The sequence below is a fragment of the Alternaria arborescens genome (genome assembly GCF_004154835.1).
Source record: "Alternaria arborescens strain FERA 675 chromosome Unknown contig_13, whole genome shotgun sequence".
NCBI lineage: Eukaryota > Fungi > Ascomycota > Dothideomycetes > Pleosporales > Pleosporaceae > Alternaria > Alternaria arborescens.
The window spans coordinates 288,737-306,750 of NW_021167868.1; the positions used below are offsets into that span (position 1 = coordinate 288,737).

At 52.8% G+C, this 18,014-nt stretch overlaps 7 protein-coding genes across 7 annotated transcripts; 2 read left to right on the plus strand and 5 right to left on the minus strand.

The window, feature by feature from the left end:
- Positions 1–2,009: 2,009 nt before the first annotated feature.
- Positions 2,010–3,581, minus strand: AA0111_g6222 (hypothetical protein; the record flags this gene model as incomplete). The annotated part of the gene is made up of 1 exon (XM_028652421.1): positions 2,010–3,581. The coding sequence occupies one exon, from the start codon at positions 3,579–3,581 to the stop codon at positions 2,010–2,012; it is 1,572 nt and encodes a 523-aa protein (XP_028506062.1).
- Positions 3,582–3,800: 219 nt separating this feature from the next.
- On the plus strand, positions 3,801–4,849 carry AA0111_g6223 (hypothetical protein; the record flags this gene model as incomplete). The annotated part of the gene is made up of 3 exons (XM_028652422.1): positions 3,801–3,878; positions 4,001–4,333; positions 4,466–4,849. 3 exons carry the CDS (start codon positions 3,801–3,803, stop codon positions 4,847–4,849), a joined length of 795 nt encoding a protein of 264 aa, XP_028506063.1.
- A 274-nt stretch (positions 4,850–5,123) lies between these two features.
- AA0111_g6224 (hypothetical protein) lies at positions 5,124–8,488 on the minus strand (the record flags this gene model as incomplete). The annotated part of the gene is made up of 5 exons (XM_028652423.1): positions 5,124–5,396; positions 5,460–5,625; positions 5,683–5,768; positions 5,823–8,395; positions 8,455–8,488. The coding sequence occupies 5 exons, from the start codon at positions 8,486–8,488 to the stop codon at positions 5,124–5,126; spliced, it is 3,132 nt and encodes a 1,043-aa protein (XP_028506057.1).
- A 564-nt stretch (positions 8,489–9,052) lies between these two features.
- AA0111_g6225 (hypothetical protein) lies at positions 9,053–9,724 on the minus strand (the record flags this gene model as incomplete). Its single annotated transcript, XM_028652424.1, has 1 exon — positions 9,053–9,724. The coding sequence occupies one exon, from the start codon at positions 9,722–9,724 to the stop codon at positions 9,053–9,055; it is 672 nt and encodes a 223-aa protein (XP_028506058.1).
- Positions 9,725–10,582: 858 nt separating this feature from the next.
- Positions 10,583–11,401, plus strand: AA0111_g6226 (hypothetical protein; the record flags this gene model as incomplete). The annotated part of the gene is made up of 1 exon (XM_028652425.1): positions 10,583–11,401. One exon carries the CDS (start codon positions 10,583–10,585, stop codon positions 11,399–11,401), a length of 819 nt encoding a protein of 272 aa, XP_028506059.1.
- A 254-nt stretch (positions 11,402–11,655) lies between these two features.
- On the minus strand, positions 11,656–12,871 carry AA0111_g6227 (putative pectin lyase A; the record flags this gene model as incomplete). Its single annotated transcript, XM_028652426.1, has 2 exons — positions 11,656–12,233; positions 12,286–12,871. 2 exons carry the CDS (start codon positions 12,869–12,871, stop codon positions 11,656–11,658), a joined length of 1,164 nt encoding a protein of 387 aa, XP_028506060.1.
- Positions 12,872–14,271: 1,400 nt separating this feature from the next.
- On the minus strand, positions 14,272–16,489 carry AA0111_g6228 (putative dipeptidyl peptidase 3; the record flags this gene model as incomplete). Its single annotated transcript, XM_028652427.1, has 3 exons — positions 14,272–15,238; positions 15,289–16,296; positions 16,353–16,489. The coding sequence occupies 3 exons, from the start codon at positions 16,487–16,489 to the stop codon at positions 14,272–14,274; spliced, it is 2,112 nt and encodes a 703-aa protein (XP_028506055.1).
- Positions 16,490–18,014: the final 1,525 nt, after the last annotated feature.

Genomic DNA, 18,014 nt, shown 5'->3' on the forward strand with positions numbered 1-18,014 from the left:
ACATTGCGCGTAATCGGGTTTACTTGGTTGCCATGCGTATTACTGCTTTCGCTCATCGTCATGATCCGTATTGCTTCATTGGTGATATGTGTCTATCATGGGCAAGTCTGAAGCTTATACGAGGGTGTGCGAGGCTGAGGACCACGTCGCTACACCTATCCAAGCTTCTTCCAATCTTGTGCCGTCATGATAGCTACAACGTCAAGGGCGTAGCAACCTCTGCGCTCCAACTCTCTCACAACACCGCACTGAGCTCGCGCATCATGCTTCGGCACCCCACGGAACACAGTCGTAGAGCAGCTACAGTGCCTTGAGAGGACACGCACGCGCCAATGATTACTATGCTCTTCTGCTGACGTATACGCTTATATCCTCAGTCTGGGGGCGATTCACAAACTCCTCAACACCACGATAACCAGGTATATGACATGACTTGCGATTTGCGCACACGTCCGAAACAGGAAACATACTTTACCAACCATCGATCACTGTCAACGGCTGTCAGACCCGTTTCCCGGGACAACTTTACACCTCTAACACTCAAAGAGCTTGGTTGCCGTACCTCCAACGGCCAAAATATACCATAAGAGGAAGGGTATCAAGAGAAGCATCGATTACGGTAGATTGCGCTATCGGAAAAGATCCACGAACCAGGATGGAGGCTTCAATCGAAAATCGGGTCTCAGGGTCGAGGTCTGGTACGTGGCTGACGGAACGTGGTAGCGAAGTAGTCATAGACGCCGAGAAGGGAAGGAAGAAGGAAAAGCATCGATTCTCGCGGGCGACTGGACACGTCGCCTAAAAAGCAAAGGTAGTCTTGTCATGAAGCTTGGGTCGTCCATGTCACGCGACTTGACATACACGGCTATTGGATCGGGGAGCAGGGACAGGTTTGGATTGAAGACAATGCATTCGTGCTGTATTGTGGCCTTACTACGAACACAATGGCCTAGGACGATCAGGGCGCGTATCTTTTTCTGGGCCATGCCGACACATACGGAACCGGAGCGTAGTGCGCACATGTCACACACCGCCGTCCGCCTGTAGACCTCGGTTTCATATCCAGGCAGAGATCCAGTAGCGTTTCACATACTCAAATCTTCTCACTCACAACAAATTGCCAGAAAGGGCAATCGTCGTTTTCGCGTCGATTCCAGATGGCGTAAGGAGAATAAAAAGTTCGCACTAGGGACGTCTGAAGAGTTCCAGATGTCATAAGCTTCACCTGACATTTTTATGCACCGGCTCAGTACATCAAACAAAACCAGTGTTTGCCCAATTAGGCAACATAAATCCAAGGTGTCGATAGCAGCTCAGGCGTCCAGCCTTGAAGTTCGGGTATGGTTTGTTTTGCCATCTCTTTTTGAGGGGTCAGATCACTTACCGATCGCCCGGTGTGCCTAAGGCACGCGCTACCAAACGACAACACCATGGGCAGTCCGCAAAGGGAAATTTGATCTTTCACTGTCGATTCCAGATATGGTTTGTGGCTTGATATGTGAACAAGCAAGAAGGTGCGCAAGCTCTTCAATAGGCCGCTTGTTTCTTTTGACTTCTGCGCTGTCACCGTGCCAGACGTTGGGCTACTCAGATAGGCAAGAGTAGAAAAGGTGTTGGATTCAGTAATGAATCGTACGTGTATTCTCCGAGGGTACTGAGAGGACGTGCGCAACCTGCTCAATATGCTTAGACCGTTTGAGGGTTGGAAGGTTTGGAGCGTGGTGCCAACACGGACCCGGGGGTTTATGATACACGCCCGTTCGTGACCGCAAGAAGGCGAGGGCTTGCCAAAACTCGTGATATCATTCGTGTGTAAGCAGTACCTACTACCCAGGTGCTTCTAGTATAGTGGCCGGCGGCCACTGGCCGCCCGAAATGAATAACGATACACGCTCGCATGGATGGAATGACGCTAAGTCTCTAGTTTTCTGTTGTGCTGGTATACTCTGAGTGATATGTTGAACCAGCCGCTTGCTCGTTCTGGCATTCTATACAGCCTATGGAGCATATCAGCCCAACCCTAGGATGTCCAAACTACCCCACTCCCTCACCCTTGGTCTTGAACCACCACCCCTCTTCAACCCCCTCCCCTCCATGTCTTCCTCGGCTCCAATGGTTCCACAAGCAGCAACAGCCAAACTTCCCGAAGCATGTACGAGTGATCCCACGACCGGGACCCCTCCACTGTTTACAGAAACAACATCATCAGCCTCCACAGCACCTTCTCTCATGTACGGATCCCTCCAAACTCTGATCATGCCATCTGTTCCCCCAGCCCAAACCTCATGCGAGAGACCCTCGATATCATACGGTGAGGCCCCAGCATTCCAGATATCGAAACCAAGTTTCTGCCTCGTGAGTGCCTTCCTCCCTGCGCAGTAACCCAAGGAGAGAGAAAAGTTACGGACGTCGTATATGAGGAGGACGTCTGAACTGCGCTCAGCGACGTAGAGATATTTGCCGCAAGGACTCCATTTGAGAGACGAAACGCCATCACCCATGACGTGATTGAGCTTCTCATTGCGAAACTTGATGCCGTTTGTTGTTCCTGGGAGGGAGAAATGTGTTATTTCGTTGCCGCCGACAGAGTCGTAGATGCCGATGTAGCGGGTTCGTGATCCTGCTGCTAAGAGGCCGTCATGCGAGGTGTGCGAGGGTGGAGAGATAGCTAGGGCGGAGACCCAACCCTTGAATCCACGGCCGCCGCCTTTGAGTTTGTTGCGCTTGGCGGGGATGGTGCGGATCGTGTGGATGGGTTTGTCGGTTTCTTGGAGGTCGAATATGGCGATTTCGTCCTTTGCACCTCCAAAGAAATGGGTGGCGCCGTTGGAGTAGACGAGACTGATGGGTGCGACCACAGCTTCAGTGAGACCATTGATTAGTTTATAAGATGCTAGAGGGGTGGATATGTCCACAGGCCCTGCACTTGTAGCGGGACTGGCGTCGTTGTTGGTAGCTCTCGGGGTACCCCACAACGCGTTGTGTAGACTGATATAGGTGTCTCGTCGACTGAGTAGCACAGTCGTACTGCTGGCATCTTGCAAGTTGAAAAGCGGATTGACAGCAAAGGCCCAGATGGGATCGGAGTAGTGGAGAGATGCATAAGGTGCGAGATTCTGGACGACGGTCTGGCTTAGAATGTCGTTCGAGATAGGATACACAGAAAACCGACGGCTATAGTCTGATGTAAAGACGCAGCTACCGTCTGGTGACAGCTGGGCTTCTTGTATGCAGCTGATGTAACGTTCGCTATCCAACGAAGAGTCTGAGATGATAGAATCACTACCATATTCGGACTCTGATTCTGATTCTGATTCTGATTCTGGTGATGAGTCTGAAGGGTTCGATGAACGGCTGTCTCTATGGCGATCGTCACTTTCGTTTTCCAGTTCGTCTTGCTTTGACTGTTGTTGTGCACCATCATGGCTGGCCACCGACCTCGTCCCTTCATCCTTCACTCCATCTGATTCGGCAGAATCTACGTTTCCATGCACTTCCTCATTCTGGCCCTTCTCTTGCACATCGCATTTCGAAACCCTCGTGCTAGCCAGACATCTGACACTGATAGCCGAACCGCTCATCGTTCAACGCGCCATGTTCTCTTATGAAATCCCCCCGCTGAATACGAATAAAAAAATCTGCAATCTCGCAAACCGGGAGTTGTGTCAGAAAAGTATTCCAAGTGTTAAAGAGAGCCAGCCAGTCGGGAAGAAGGTGCAGCTAGCTTGCGCACAGACGCTTCGTTCCTGGAACTCATCGTCTCGAGAACGTCGTCATGGGTCTCGAATTACTTTCCCACCATGCTGCACGCGCTCGACTCCAAGTCAGCACCACCACCACAAGCATGGGTTGAGTCGCCATACTTGCGGTCGCTCATTGTAAGTATTTACCCTAATCATCACCAGAATATTACCATCCCTTTCCACTCAACCTCCGAATATCGGATTTGGTGCGACTCTTCGCATTTCTTACAAAACAGCCCACTTACACCCCACCCTAGGCCGGTGGCATGGCAGGCACGACAGTAGACCTCTCTCTTTACCCTCTTGATACGCTTAAAACCCGTCTCCAATCTGCATCCGGTTTCGCCGCAGCCGGCGGCTTCAATGGCATATACCGCGGCGTAGGCAGCGCAATCGTCGGTTCCGCTCCCGGTGCCGCCCTCTTCTTCATAACATACGACACGATAAAACGATCATTCTCCCAAAATGTACCGGCTACGATCAAGTACAATGCGGAGGGAAAACCGTATAAAGAGGACGTAAGGGATGGCGGGACAGAGGCTCTGGTACACATGCTAGCAGCTAGTGCGGGAGAGGTCGCGGCGTGTGCTGTACGTGTACCAACAGAGGGTATCAAGCAGAGGGCGCAGGCGAGTCAGCATCCGAGTTCACGGGAGGCACTCGCGTTTGTGCTTAGGCAGCGGCATACCAAGGGGTTGGCGCATGTGTGGATGGAATTGTAGCGCGGGTGGTCGATAACGATCATCCGTGAGGTGCCTTTCACGGTCATCCAATTCCCGCTCTGGGAGGCGTTGAAGAAGTGGCGCATGGCGAGGACAGGGAAGACGGAGGTTAGTGGATGGGAAGGAGGACTGTTGGGTAGTGTGGCGGGCGCTGTGGCTGCGGGTGTTACGACGCCGTTGGATGTGTTGAAAACGAGAATGATGCTTGCTAGGGAGAAACAGCCTATGCTTACTATGCTGTCAACTATCATGAGAGAATCGGGTCCAAGGGCTTTCTTTGCGGGCCTGGGCCCGCGCGTTGGCTGGATCAGTGTGGGTGGTGCCATCTTCCTTGGCTCATACCAATGGGCGAGCAATGCCTTGGGTGGTGTAGGCGAGGACTGAAATGGTACAATCTACTTCACGATTCAGATGAGCCGGGAGACGGGCACCAAAAGGAACGTCCATGACTGCATATGGTATCGACTCCATCTTGCTTGAGCCCATGAGGCCGAGCCCACCGACTCGTGTGTGAGTCTACTGGCAAGCAGGTATGCTATGTACACTATTCAAAACTCTGACTCTGAACCAAGAATGATATCCAACGTCCACAACTTGGCCGCACTCTAGCCGCCTTTTCTCCTTCCATCTATCCAACTCGACCCAGCCCCAACATTCCTCAGGGTCCAAACATGGCAGCATCCTTGGTACTCCTATCCGCCTCACTGCTCTGCTTTCCCTCACTTGCATTACTACTACCTGGTCCCGAGTTCAAGCCAGCGCCAACCTTCAATCCATGTATAGGACCGGGCGGGGCACCAGACTGCGGACCAGGATAAGGAGCGTGTCTGATCTCTTTGCGGCCGTTGGCCTTGTAAAGAAGAAGTACGTCGCCGCCACCGCGCCAGACGTGTGCGCGGATACTAGCAAGCGTCATCGTTGGAGGAATCAACTATCCAAGATTAGCATCGCTCATCGACCAATATCAAACACGAATTTCAACAAGAAAACTTACCTGTCCATTACAATACAGCTCCAGATACTCATCAGGCTTCAGCACACCACCTGCCTCGGCCTGCTTTTCCAGATCCTCCTTGATGGGCGCAGGTTCAATGCGCTCAGCCACGTAGCCCAATATCTTACGCGCACGCAGCATGCGGTTTGCGTTGAGACGGTTGTTGCTGAGTTTCGAATTAGCCAAGGCTGCGGTTTCGAAGGGAAGGGAAAAGGGAATGTACCCGTCGGAAGAAATGGACGGCAGTGCGTTGCCAAAGGGTTCGAGGACGAAGGATACTTTGACTATGTCCTTGGGTGGGAGTTGGTTCTGTCGTAGTTAGTTCATGGTATTCGTAGAGTTTAATGCATATAGTCAACTCACCCGTAGCAAGACTTCGGCCAACCACATTGGTGCCGCTTTCTCGATGAGGTCAGCCTGCGAACCCAGGGTGCCGACTTTACCCTCGAAGAGATCAGCCACACCGCCAGAGTCTGGACGATCTTCCTGGATCAAAATGGTAGTCATGGCAGGTGGCTTTAGTACAGGTGTTTCGTTAGGCAAACTGGGCGCAATCTGCGTATCCAACTTTGTTGCGCCGGCTGCAAGTTGCTCCTCATAGCCCTGCTGTATCCGTTGAAGAGCTCCGTAGAAGTTATCTTCGATGGTCTTCTCGTTCGTCTTGGTAGACCGCGAATCGCTGTCTTCGGCCTTTTCGTCAACAGTGGGCTTGGCAGGTTCAGGGACGGCTGTGCCAGTGCTGAACTTCTTCATGCTGAAGCCCATGTTGAACTTCTTGCCAAACATGCCTTTACCCTTTTTCGCTGGCGTGTCGGCCTCGGTAGGTGATTGTACGGTTTCTTCTTTTGAATCTGTGGAGCCTTCCTTGGTAGCCTCTGCAGACTTTCCGTTTCCGTTACCATTGGTAGCAGAAGCGGAACCAAAATAGTCGCCACCTTCTTGAGTCGAGCTCCGCTGGGTCTGTGTCTTTTCTAGTTGCGAGCCTTCTTCTTTGGTTGGAGTCAGAGGATTGGTGGTAGAGTTGCGTCCCGCACTCATTGGTGCTGCCATTGGCGTAGCTAGACCGATAGCCAGACCTGGTGTGTGTGGCAGACGCAATCCGTTCTCAGCCTTGATAGTCGAACCCGAAGTAGGCCCTGAAGTTGCATCCTTCCATCCGTTTATGTTCATGTTTGGCAGCTCGATGTTAGTTGGGCGATTGGGCTGCGGCTGTTCCTCCTTCTGCTTGAGCAACTCTGCACGCAAGACCTCATCGCGCTTGATCTCCTCGTCGATGAGATTGGAGAAGAGATAGCGTAAGATCCACTTGCCAAGATTTATGCGATGGTCTTCTCGGAACTCAATCTGCTCCTCTAGGTCCAGCTCGTCTGCGTATGTCTCGGCATCAAAGCAGTAGTTCTCCTCGAGCATACATGTCAAGGTTCCTATCCTTGTGTCGACGGCGCACCAGTGTGCAACGCTGTCCTGAGTATTAACCTCCGGTAGTACATCTTCCATGTGCTTTTTGCCGTAGGATTTGATGGGTGCACATTGCAGTAGATCCCACAAAACCACCTCTCCTGCAGTATCAAGTGTAAGGACTCTTCGCCGATCGTTGAGGAGGTGGTGCTTGATGAGACCATTCTGCCCTTCGATTGTGAAGTCTGGCAGAGCCCGAACAGTTCCAACGGCACTATGATCTGGGGCTGCTAGTACTTCGGATGGTTTGCGCGCGCTGGCTAGAGTGGATGCGTCGGGGTCCTTGGTCGCAAGGGCTCGCGGGAAGGGTGCGGTGTTGGACATGCGCAGTAGAGACTTGAGCGGTATCTTGGATGCCGCTTCGTTCTTTGGAGGGCTACCAGCAGGAGGCGAGGGAATCCGCGATTGCATAGTCGACACGCTGTTTCTCTGCCACCTGTGCGACTCGGGAAGCTCAACCTCGGCCGCGGTTTCGACGTCGTTCCATCGGTTGATGCTCGAGCTGGACGTGGCAGTCCAGATGTAATCGCCAGCTGCGACGATCTTGTTCACACCCTCGTGTTCCTGGCATACTGCTAGCGAAAGTCCCTCGTCCATCTCGGCGCAGTTGCGCACATCGCTCTTTGCGACTATGCCGGAGCGATCTGAGGAGTAGAAGACGTCGAGTTCGGGTGAGTCTGAATGCAGAGACCATACGCTGTCGTTGTGCATGGTCAGTGTGTACATGCAGCGACCTGCCGTCATGGACCAGACCTTGACTGTTTGGTCGGACGAGCCAGTCAGGATGGTGTCGCCGTCGTGCGCGAGAAGGATGTCGCGTACGTTGTCGGTGTGTCCGACAAACTTGGTGATGCGCTTGCCCGATCGCGCGTCCCATACACGGACGATGCTCTCGGGACCGCCGCTTGCGATGAGGTTGGGCGTTGCTGCCAGGGCGTAGACAGAGCCCTTTGCGGTATTTTCGTCCTCGCCCACTGCGATTTCCAGCTTCTTGCCCGCGCCATTGAGATCCCAGAGGCTGATCTTGCGGTCCAGCCCGCCCGAGGCTACCCAGTTCTCGCTGCCGCCCGGCGATGCGACGCGCTTGACATAGTCGGTGTGCAGGCCGATTGTCTGGGGCGGGAGTTTGTCCGTGGCAGCGGGTCGCCACACCTTTACGGTGATGTCGGACGAGGCAGAGACGAGGGCGTTGTTGTTCTGGGCGAGGACAATGTCATTGATCCAGTGCGTGTGCGCCTGGACCTGGTTGCGGAACTGGGTAGGCGGGGGCTTGGAGTCGACGACGTTGGAGTCGGCAAAAGGGTCGCTGTTGTCGTCGTCGTCGTCGTCGGCGTCGGTCTTGTCGAGGTCGAGATGCAGGTCCCATGCGCATATTACGCCATCACGTCCGCCCGAGTACAGGATCGAGTTCTGGGGGTCGACGGCCAAGCCATTGACTCCGAGCCTGTGTCCTCCGGCCGAGTTGGCGAGTGGCAGCACTGGGGAGGCGTCAGTCGCGACGGCGCACGCAGCAGCAGCAGCAGCAGCCGACACTTACCGTACGAGATACGCTTCCGCGCGTTGCGTCCCATGCCCCTCGATTAGCCCTGCGCGGACATGCGGACGGCGATGAGGGTGGGAGGGTAGGTAGCGAGCTTGCTGATACCTGTCCACGGGCGTTACGTTATTATGGGGGGAGGTGAAGGGCGGCTTGGTAGAAGGATGCAAGGCGGGCTCCAGGTCCCCTGCCCAGGTGCATCATAGTCCAACCCGCGCCCGGACATGTTACCAGGACCAGGACGGACTGGGCCATTGCGGCGCGGAGAAGCTTGGAAGCTTGCGAGGCTGAGCAGTGCACGCCCCAAAGACCACCCGCGCCTGTTGCTCGGGTCGAGAGGAGAGAATACGTCATTGACCGCCAAGGCCTGAATATCTATGCTATCATCAGGCTGTTGGCCAAACTTCACGCCCAGCAACAAAGAGCCTCTACCAGCTGGCTTCCCGGCAACGTGGGCGCAGGGCAGGTTGCGGGGTTGGTAGCCCACGAGCCGGGCGTTCGCATTGGGACTACGGCTGATTCGGGCGGCTAGTCGGCTATCCAGCGACGTGGTACAGCATGCCCTGCATTATCACTTTCGTTATTCCACAGCACACGCCTACTGCTCTACACTCTTCGCCCGCCGAACCATACATCCATGCCAGTCCTTTCCTTCACCGCCCCAAGGCACACGATCCCACTCAAGCGCCTTCACCACTTCGAATCCCCTCCTCTCATATATAGGCCTTCCCGTCATCGTTGAATCCAAATATGTCACCAGTCCCTCTTCGTCAGCCTTCCGCATCCCCCAATCTAGCATCAACTTCCCTGCCCCACGACCTTGATGATCTGGATGTGTCGCCAGCTGATTCAGCATAAAGTAAGGCGTCCATGTGCCCATGATGGAAGCTTGAGCAGCCCGTAGAGGACCCAACAATGACCCCAGAACATCGAGACGCAGTTCCGGAGGCAGGAAACCAGGCATACTCTCATCTTCTTCCCCTCCTGTTTGCATGTTGTGCATACTCCACACCGACACAGCAATTGTGCGCCCGCCGTTATCTGATGGGTCGTCGGAGCTGGGCTCGAGATCTGTGTCTACGACCTTCCAGTGCCATGTGTTTGGCTTCTCAATCTCACGTTTGCGGTCATCCGCTACACCGTGTATCGAGGCTTCGCTGATAGGTCCGCTATGCACTACGTCGTGTGTCGGACCGTAGTAGGCGAGTGCGCGAACCCGTGTCCAGGACAGCGTGTCTTCCGTCGTCATTGGATGAAGTTGAAGTGGCATGGCAGTCGTGTAGAAGCTTTCCAGGAGCAGTGCACTTCAGACGTAGAACATGGCAAACGACCATGTGGTACCATCCATCATTTTGGAGCATGTAGTCGATGACTCAGAGCATTGATACGACACAAAGCATCCATTGATTTGCAGGCTCAACACGGCACCATGCAGGCACTGGACTTTGGGCGTGACCCCAACACATATCTACCTTCCTGATCCGGAAGCAGTGCTGACACAATGCCTCAATTGGATACCTTTCGCCATCACTACACGATATCTCATGCAACGACGTATCGAATGGATGAGAAAGAGGCGTCGAAGCATTCTGGGTCGAGGTGGAAGCTAAGGCGGGGCAAGATGACACCACAGCTCCAGGTAACAAAGAAGCTGTGCCAAAAAAGCTTAGAAAGATACCTAGGTATACTATCTTTCTATCAGAAGATAGATAGTATGATTGCTCGTGATAATATTAATATCAACGATTGATCATCTGCAACTGATTCATGTAAGCATAATCACAGTGGCTATGGTTTGCGATCACCTTGATATACCTGGGTGGTGGTGCAGCGACAGCTTGAAGGCCCTTTGCCGCAGGGTGGACAGACATCTGCATAGCGTATTTCTTCGCATCCCTGTACCTAAGCACCGTCGACAAGTCATTATTCTACACTGAAACGATGACGGGAGGAGGCTTCCGTCAACGACGCTACGCGACTAAACCGTAGCTGCGCCACATTTGCAAAGCTGCTGCCTACTTGTTCACATAAACTTCATCGCAGCTGTTCAGATCTTTCTCAAAACCATTGCCAGCAACGCAGGAAGGATAAAACAAGTCTGGGATACGTATAGATCCAACGCACCGCAATGGCAAATTTTGGAGCTCGTCACGCAATCTGCGAAGACACCATCGCACGATCCTCATCAATCGCAGCATCAACACCAGGCGGCTCCCTTACCAGCTACTTCGTCCCCTCCCAACTCCCGCCTCTCTCTAAAACATCCCCCAAATACCCAAGCCTTGCCCTGCACACACCTCCAGCAATTTACAACAGCGACTCCTTCGCCCTCGCGAGAATAATCCCCGGTAGCGGAAAAATCGGCGTCCTAAACCTAGCCTCCGACATAGAACCAGGCGGCGGCTGGCGCTACACGCTTTCGCGAACGCAAGAAGAGGCCTTGTGCTACTCTAGCACGCTGTACGCTACTTTGAAGCCGCAATGGTACCCCTGGCCTAATACGGGAAAAGGGTCTATTGCAGGCGTCATGTCCCCCAACGTGGTCGTCTTCAGGGACACGCTAGATAATGGGCTCGCCGAGTTGCCTGTAGATCAGCGCCATGTCGTGGCTGTCATGACGGTTGCGGCGCCGTGTCTACCCGCTGTTACGGAGGGAAGAAAAGATTTCGTTAAGATGGAGGATTTGGAGAATCTGAGGGAGAAGATTCTGTTGGTATTGAGGATGGCTGCGGGAGAAGGGGTTACGAGGCTGGTGCTGGGTGCTATGGGTTGCGGTGCTTATAGGTGTCCGCCTCGAGTGGTTGCAAAGGAGATGAAGATGGCTTTGGAGAGTGAGGAGTTCGCAGGATGGTTCGAGAGTATCGCTTTTGCTGTCTATGCTGCTGGACCAATCGGGCAGAAGAACCTGGAGGTTTTTCGGGAAGTCTTTGCATCTGAAGTCATGTGAGTGCTGATGCGCGTACTTGTCATGCTTGTGATATAGTCAAAACTTGGCTCGCTTGCACTAAAGGTTATGGGACAAGTCTGTAAGAATAAAGTTTGATGAAACCTGCAACTATATGTTGTCTAAAGATATTTACATAAAAGTTTTGATGGAGCAAAGTAGATATAGAGAAGATGGGTGGCACGTCCTTAAACTTGCGGAGGCCACGCGCCTAGCATCGGTCATGCAGGCGATTGCATATGCACCACTAGGATGCTCTAGATCTTGCCAACACCAGCAGTGTTGGCGACGTTTGAGCTCGCCGCTGCAGCACTGGCCACGTTCTTGCCCTTGAAGTTGACTAGGAAGTCCGTTTGGCTGCCACTGAAGCTGCCACTGCTTCCGAAGGCATTAAGCTGGCAGGTGTGGCCGAGGGAGCTTGAGCAAACAGCGTTTGCGGAGGTTGAAGGTGCAGAGAAGAGCTGTCCGTTGTTGTTCAAGAGGGGAGTATTAACGTTCTGGAACACGTTGCCCTCAGCGACGACCATACCGCCGGCCTCAATGTCAAAAGCGTGACCGGTGTTACTGTAGAAGTAGTTGTTGACAGCATGGAGAAGTGTGTTTCCTTGTCCACCGACCTTGGGGCTGCGGCCAGAGGTGTGATGGATGTAGTTGCCCTTCATAGTGATGAGGTCTCCGCCACCAAGGAGCAAGATAGCCCAGTAGTGACGTCCATCGCAAGAAGCAGACCAAGAGGTTTGACCGTCAAACTCTGTGTTGCTGATTGTCACGCGGTTGGAGTTACCGTAACCGGCAACGAACATTTGGCGACCGATGAGGGAGATCTTGACGTGATCTATTGTATGTGTCAGCTTGGTAGTGAGCGTGGAGTGGAGTAATTAACATACCGACCCAGACTAGATCAGCTCCGTCGAGAGTGATAGCGTCACCACCCCAGATATACTGAGGGTTGAGTTCGGTGATATGGATGTTTTGAATGATGATGTTCTTTGCGCCGTTGGCAATGCGGAGACCCTTTCCGCGGATAACACCCTTGTTGCCAACACCGATAATGGACTTGTTGGAGCCCAGGTTGATAGCAGTCACACCAGCATTATCGTACTTGACAGTAACCGATGTGGCACCCGCTCCGGCGTTTCCGTTGGTACACCAGTTGGCGGAGTTGATAGCATCCTGACCTCCGTTGCCAGGGCATTTGTTAGAGGCAGGACGGCAACCAGTGGCAGTCGTAGTTCCCTCTGTACCCTTGAAGTTGTACTCTTTGTCGAGCACGATACAACGCGCAGTGCTATCGGTGAGCCACGTCTTCAGTTCTGACACTGAAGAAGGAACGACACATGCTGCACTACCACCTCCGGTCGTTCCTTTTCCGAAACCTTCAGGTGTGCCCTTGACAGCATATGCTGCCCTTTCTCCGAGGACGGCGGCGCTGGCTGTGTAAGCGCTTGCAAGCGCGAGAAGGGAGAACTTCATAATGAAATTTTGATGAGAAGATGCTTGCCTGAAGCTAAGAAGAAAGTTGACTGTGTGAAAGGAGTGGACTGGTAGTATGGGTAGCCCATTACCATTGAGATATCTGCTCTTTTTAAAGCATTTCCTATACTAGCTTGGAGACTACCCCACTGGAAGAGCATTCCGATACCCATGTCGGCATCGAGATAGATTCAACGTCGAGGAGAGTAGTTTTTGCGTGTTAGTGGTATTTCCGCCATTAGCAAGACGGAAGGACCAGCGCTTTGTGATGATAGGGGCATAGTAAAGCACCAGCTCATGGCGCTAGCGCACCCTCTAAATGACAGCGGCGCAGTCACGTACGCCACAGGGCCTCTGAGTAGTTTGACAGCTATCCGGATCCTTGTAGTTTTGTTCGCTTCAGGTACTATCGCCGGTGGTTCGCTGCCATCGATTCAGGAACCGGAGATATGTTTGCATCCTTCTGATGTTCACACCTCGCCTGTTCCTTGCCCCTCTTCTGTCTTCATCCTTCAGCCCTGACGGACCTCATCGCTGGAATTTCTTGTGGGTACGCTGTGAGCGGAGTTTTTGATTATGCGATCTAGTTGTTGACCGTACTTGTCTGTATGTGTAGTCAAGGGATATCTTTTTCTCATCCGCAGGTCGGTCCGAATGACCACACCACATAATCGTTAGATCCTATAGTAGCTACTCGTCTTTTTGCGACCAGCATTGAGCTAGGTTATGGTCAGTTGACTTATCTTCATATACAGATGGCGCTTGAGCGGTGGAAAATAAGGTGAACCTCGGCGTTCTCTTCGGAAACGGGTAGGGCGGATATGTGACGGGCTAGCACGTTTCGTCTCTCCGCACTTTGACCTACGTTAGCGCACCATATGCCGGCGCTAAGACTTACCACAAGCAAGCCCAAGCAAATCTCGGCAATGTTTTGCCCGATAACAAGCAGGAGTCCTTGTGTCTGGTACCAGTATTCCAGTCAAAACACATACCCTACTATAATCATCTTGTGACGACATCATCTTTGACAAGATGACGTTGCAGCCATTGCAAGGCTACCCCAGGTGTACCACTTCAAGGCGTGTTCGTTCATTTCGCAATTCGCATAACGGAAGCTGCTCTCCGCGTCTGTCATACGTCGGAAGAATACTTACGCGCGCGGCTCGTCCGATTCTCAAATGACATGACACAAATGATGCGGACAATACTCTGGTGGATATGGATGTTCATTATCCACTTGCACGTGGTGACCAAATCTTCAGGAGACGAATCGTAAAGTCCAGACTCTTCGGTCGGCTGTTATTTTTTCTCTTATATGTTGCTCGTGTCCTTGTGCATACAACTTCTCAAAGCATCCAAAATTGGGTTGTTTGAACGTTCTCATGCCCACAGTCGCATGTTTAGACATACTCCCTATCCACACAACTCTGGATCATGCCCTTGTTAGTAGCTTCGTACTCAATCAGATCGACCTTTCCGTCCTTCTCGACTGTGTTTGCTTGGACAAACACCTTCCTCGGTTGCTTCTTCTTCAGAACAGCTGGTCTGACCATATTCTCGTAGAAGGGCTCGACACTGGTGATTTCGTCATACATCCTCTTCGCGGCTGTAACGTCCGCAGTTGCCTTGTAGATATGAAGCTTCTGGAGATAGTCGTTCACGGCAGGGCGACCTAGATCTAGGATGCGATCGCGCTCAAGGCGGATAGTGAGGTCGGAGAGATCGTCCTTTTCCCATTCCAGCTGGCAGAACTCGACACCAGCATTGAGGAATGTGCGTAAGATAGAGAAGCGGGCCTGCATGTGGGCCTGACCCCACTTCCTGCTCTTGGGATCCCAGAACTCCAGAGCTGCAATACCCGCACGAGCCATTTGGAGGTATGCAGTGAACAGAACATCTCCCGCCTCGCTATTCATGTCGGCTTTGCCGTCACCGAAGCCGAAAAGTTGCAGTATGGGGAATTCGCAAGAGAGCGCCATAGCGACGCACTCGGCGCGGCATTCCTCGTAGGAAGCAGCGATAGCACCAAATGTCGACCCCCACGTCTGGCCAGGCTTGTACCAGGATTTTATTGGCTGGCCGCTTAGGGGTGAAATCGGAGGGTTCTCCTTATCGAAGTTGAAAACGCCCGGCTCCGTCTCCTGAAGCAGCTTACCACATCCGTGGCCGAGCAGCTCGTGGAGACCGACCTGGACCTCGAAGGCAGGATCTCGGTACTTCTGGTAGGTTGCTAGATCACGCTCTTTGATGAATGGAACGCTCTCGTTGGGTGCCTTGGCAGAAAGAATGTTGCCAAGAGATACGTTTTTGAAACCAAAGTTCTGCCGAATGTCATCGTAGTTTGGAATGTTGATGCCGGCCGGTATGCTGTTTGGTGTTAGATGAGTGGCGAGACGATGGAAACTACGAAGACTTACCCACTGCCCGCAAACGTCAACACCTCGAGCGACGTAAAGTCCGGACTGAGGAACTTGTCCTTTTCGAAAGACTTGTCCCACGGCAATAGAGGAATGTACTGTGGGGCTGTCTCGACCAACTTGCCAAAGGCGCGCGTCCGCTCCTTGTTCACCATGGCCACGAAGCCTTCCCACTCGCCGCGGATGCCGTGTGGGTCGCGATACGTCTCGATGAAGCCGATGTCGGATTCTACTTGAGGGCCCTTGTCCTGTACCCAGGCCTTTTGGCTCTCCTTGAAGGCCTGTAGTGATCCTGTCCTGAAGCTCTTGGAGTACTCTTCCATCATCTTAACTTCGTGGTCGTTAGCTGCGTATTTCTTTGCCTGCTCGATATGGTATGCAATGGTGTCCATCTCTTTGGAGTAGTCACCAAAGACCAGCTTCAGCTTGCTTCCATCGTCCATTGTCCACTCGCTTTCCTTCAAGTCCCGTTGTTCTGCCGCTGGGCTGTCCGAAGCGGACGCAATGAGAACCTCGTAACCGTCCTTGGTCTTCCTGATCCTTGTGTTTTCGGGAAGCAATCCTTTTCCTTCGAGGAAATCGCTCACGCTGGAGATCTGCTCGCTGGTGATGTCGGGACTATCAGGGTAGTAGGTGGATATGTGACCTGCACCGGGATAACCCAAGTGCAGCTTCCCTACGTCATTGCCGGTGTATATGGCGTCCTTGAACTTGTCGTAGATGGCTAGGGTGTCTTTGGATGCGGTCGCGAGTGCCTTCAGCTGGCGGGGGTCGAGGCGGGGTACGAACTTGGAGTCGCCAAAGGACTTGAAGTTGCCTAGGTTGCCTAGGAACTGCGCTGAGTAATCGAGGTATGCGTCAATCTCTTCCTGTGAAAGACCGGTGTCTTTGGCGAGGGAAGCATAGTCGCCCTTGGTGTGCTTGTGGAGAGCGACGATGAAGTCATAGATGTGCTCGGATTCGGGGGAGACTTGGCGAAGGACAACGCGTGTTCCGGCGAAGCAGGCTCTACGATACGCATCAATTGCCATGTCGCAGACAGCCGATGAATGTACATGTCTTACACTGAGAGATGGTGGGCATAGAGCTTCTCTTTGTCCGTCAGCGCATCAAAGTGGGGCTTGATGGCCAGAGGCACGACAGAAGGCGGGCTATCGGCCAGGTACTGCTTGAGCGTTTCTGGGTCTATCTTGGCGGACATATTGGTGGTTGTGGTGGTAGTAGTTGAGGAGCGCCTAAAGAGCTCGAGGTGTAGTGGCGGGGAGCGGGCCCGACAGCATGGGCGTGGGGTAGCGGCTGTCCGTACATAAGCTCGCGGGAGTTTCGCGTCTGACGACGTGCCACGCGGTTGGCAAAAAAGCCCTGGCCGCGCAAAGTACCTGCAGGAACGCACAGGAATCACTATCAAGAGCCTTGGGTTTAGACTTCTCCTTAGTTTGAGTTGTGGACAATCACTCACTCTGTGTCTCTAGTTTCTTACTTCTTTCGCAGTTGTAACCAAAGTCGAGTACACGCGCAGCCCTGCAAGCAGGACAATTATTCGCTTAGCCTTAGTGAGGAACCTAACGTTTCGCCCTCTGCTAACCGCCTGTCTTCTTGCTGCCAATCGCATCCATGCCCATGTGCTCTTCAATCTCCTGCTGAAGTCTTTTCCACAGTGCAGTTGCCCTTGTGAGCGGGTATAAGAGGAATTGGCCGCTGCCGCCAACGCTGCCGAGAGGGTGTTGCCGGAGCAAGTGTGTGCAAAAAGTAAAGAGTATGACGACGTGATGATCATTTATTTCTTTCGAGTTCTTCAACATCGCTCTCCGCAAGCATGGTCTAACGTCAATCTTTCCTGTATCTAGGCGGCGTCATCCTGGTCTACTTTCCCATCCTCAACATCTTCACCGACACTTTCGACTCGACTCACCACCACCATGGACGATATTCCCGACGAGCTGCTCCTACACATCGTGGGCCAACTTAGAGGTCCCACGAGCTGGACAGAACCAGCCGACGGCGGCCGAATGCCTGCCCTTGCTGCTCTTTGTCGCGTCTCGAAGAAACTAAATAGTATCGCGAGACCATTGCTCTACGAGTCGATAGACCGCCCTCCAGCTGACATCAAGTTGAAATGGTCATGGAAATTTCTGAAACATGTTCTATCACAACCTGATATTCGTTTGCACATCAAGGCTCTTCGGCAAAAGCAACCTGCTATGAAATCCTTGGTCCATTGGCCTGAGTTCGAAGGCAATGAAGAGAAACGTTTCCTAGAATTGTGGATGTTGACTGGGCTGGATGCGAAATCTTCTCGACTCTGTCAACAACGATTCGCCAATCGCGAGGATGTCTTCTTCGCTTTGGCGGCTTTTTGGTTGCCTAACTTGGAGCGTATATGGATTCGATTGCCGTCATGCAATGTGATCGGTGGACCTTGTCTTCTTCTTGAGGGAATTGGTAGGAAGATCATGGGCAGACATTCACCAGCGCGCCACAATTTCCAACATCTAAAGACTCTATACGTCGATTTCCACTCGACGCCTGTCATGTCAACAGCATCCGTTCTGCCTTTGTTACTTCTGCCTAGCCTAGATGATCTGACCCTCGGCTCATGGGGCTGCAGACCAAATACGCCAGGGGCAATGCCCCCATTTCTCACCGACGAGAACGACTCCATCGTATACAACGTTCCATGGAGATGGCCTATACGCTCGTCGCCTATTTCTAAGCTCTCGCTAATC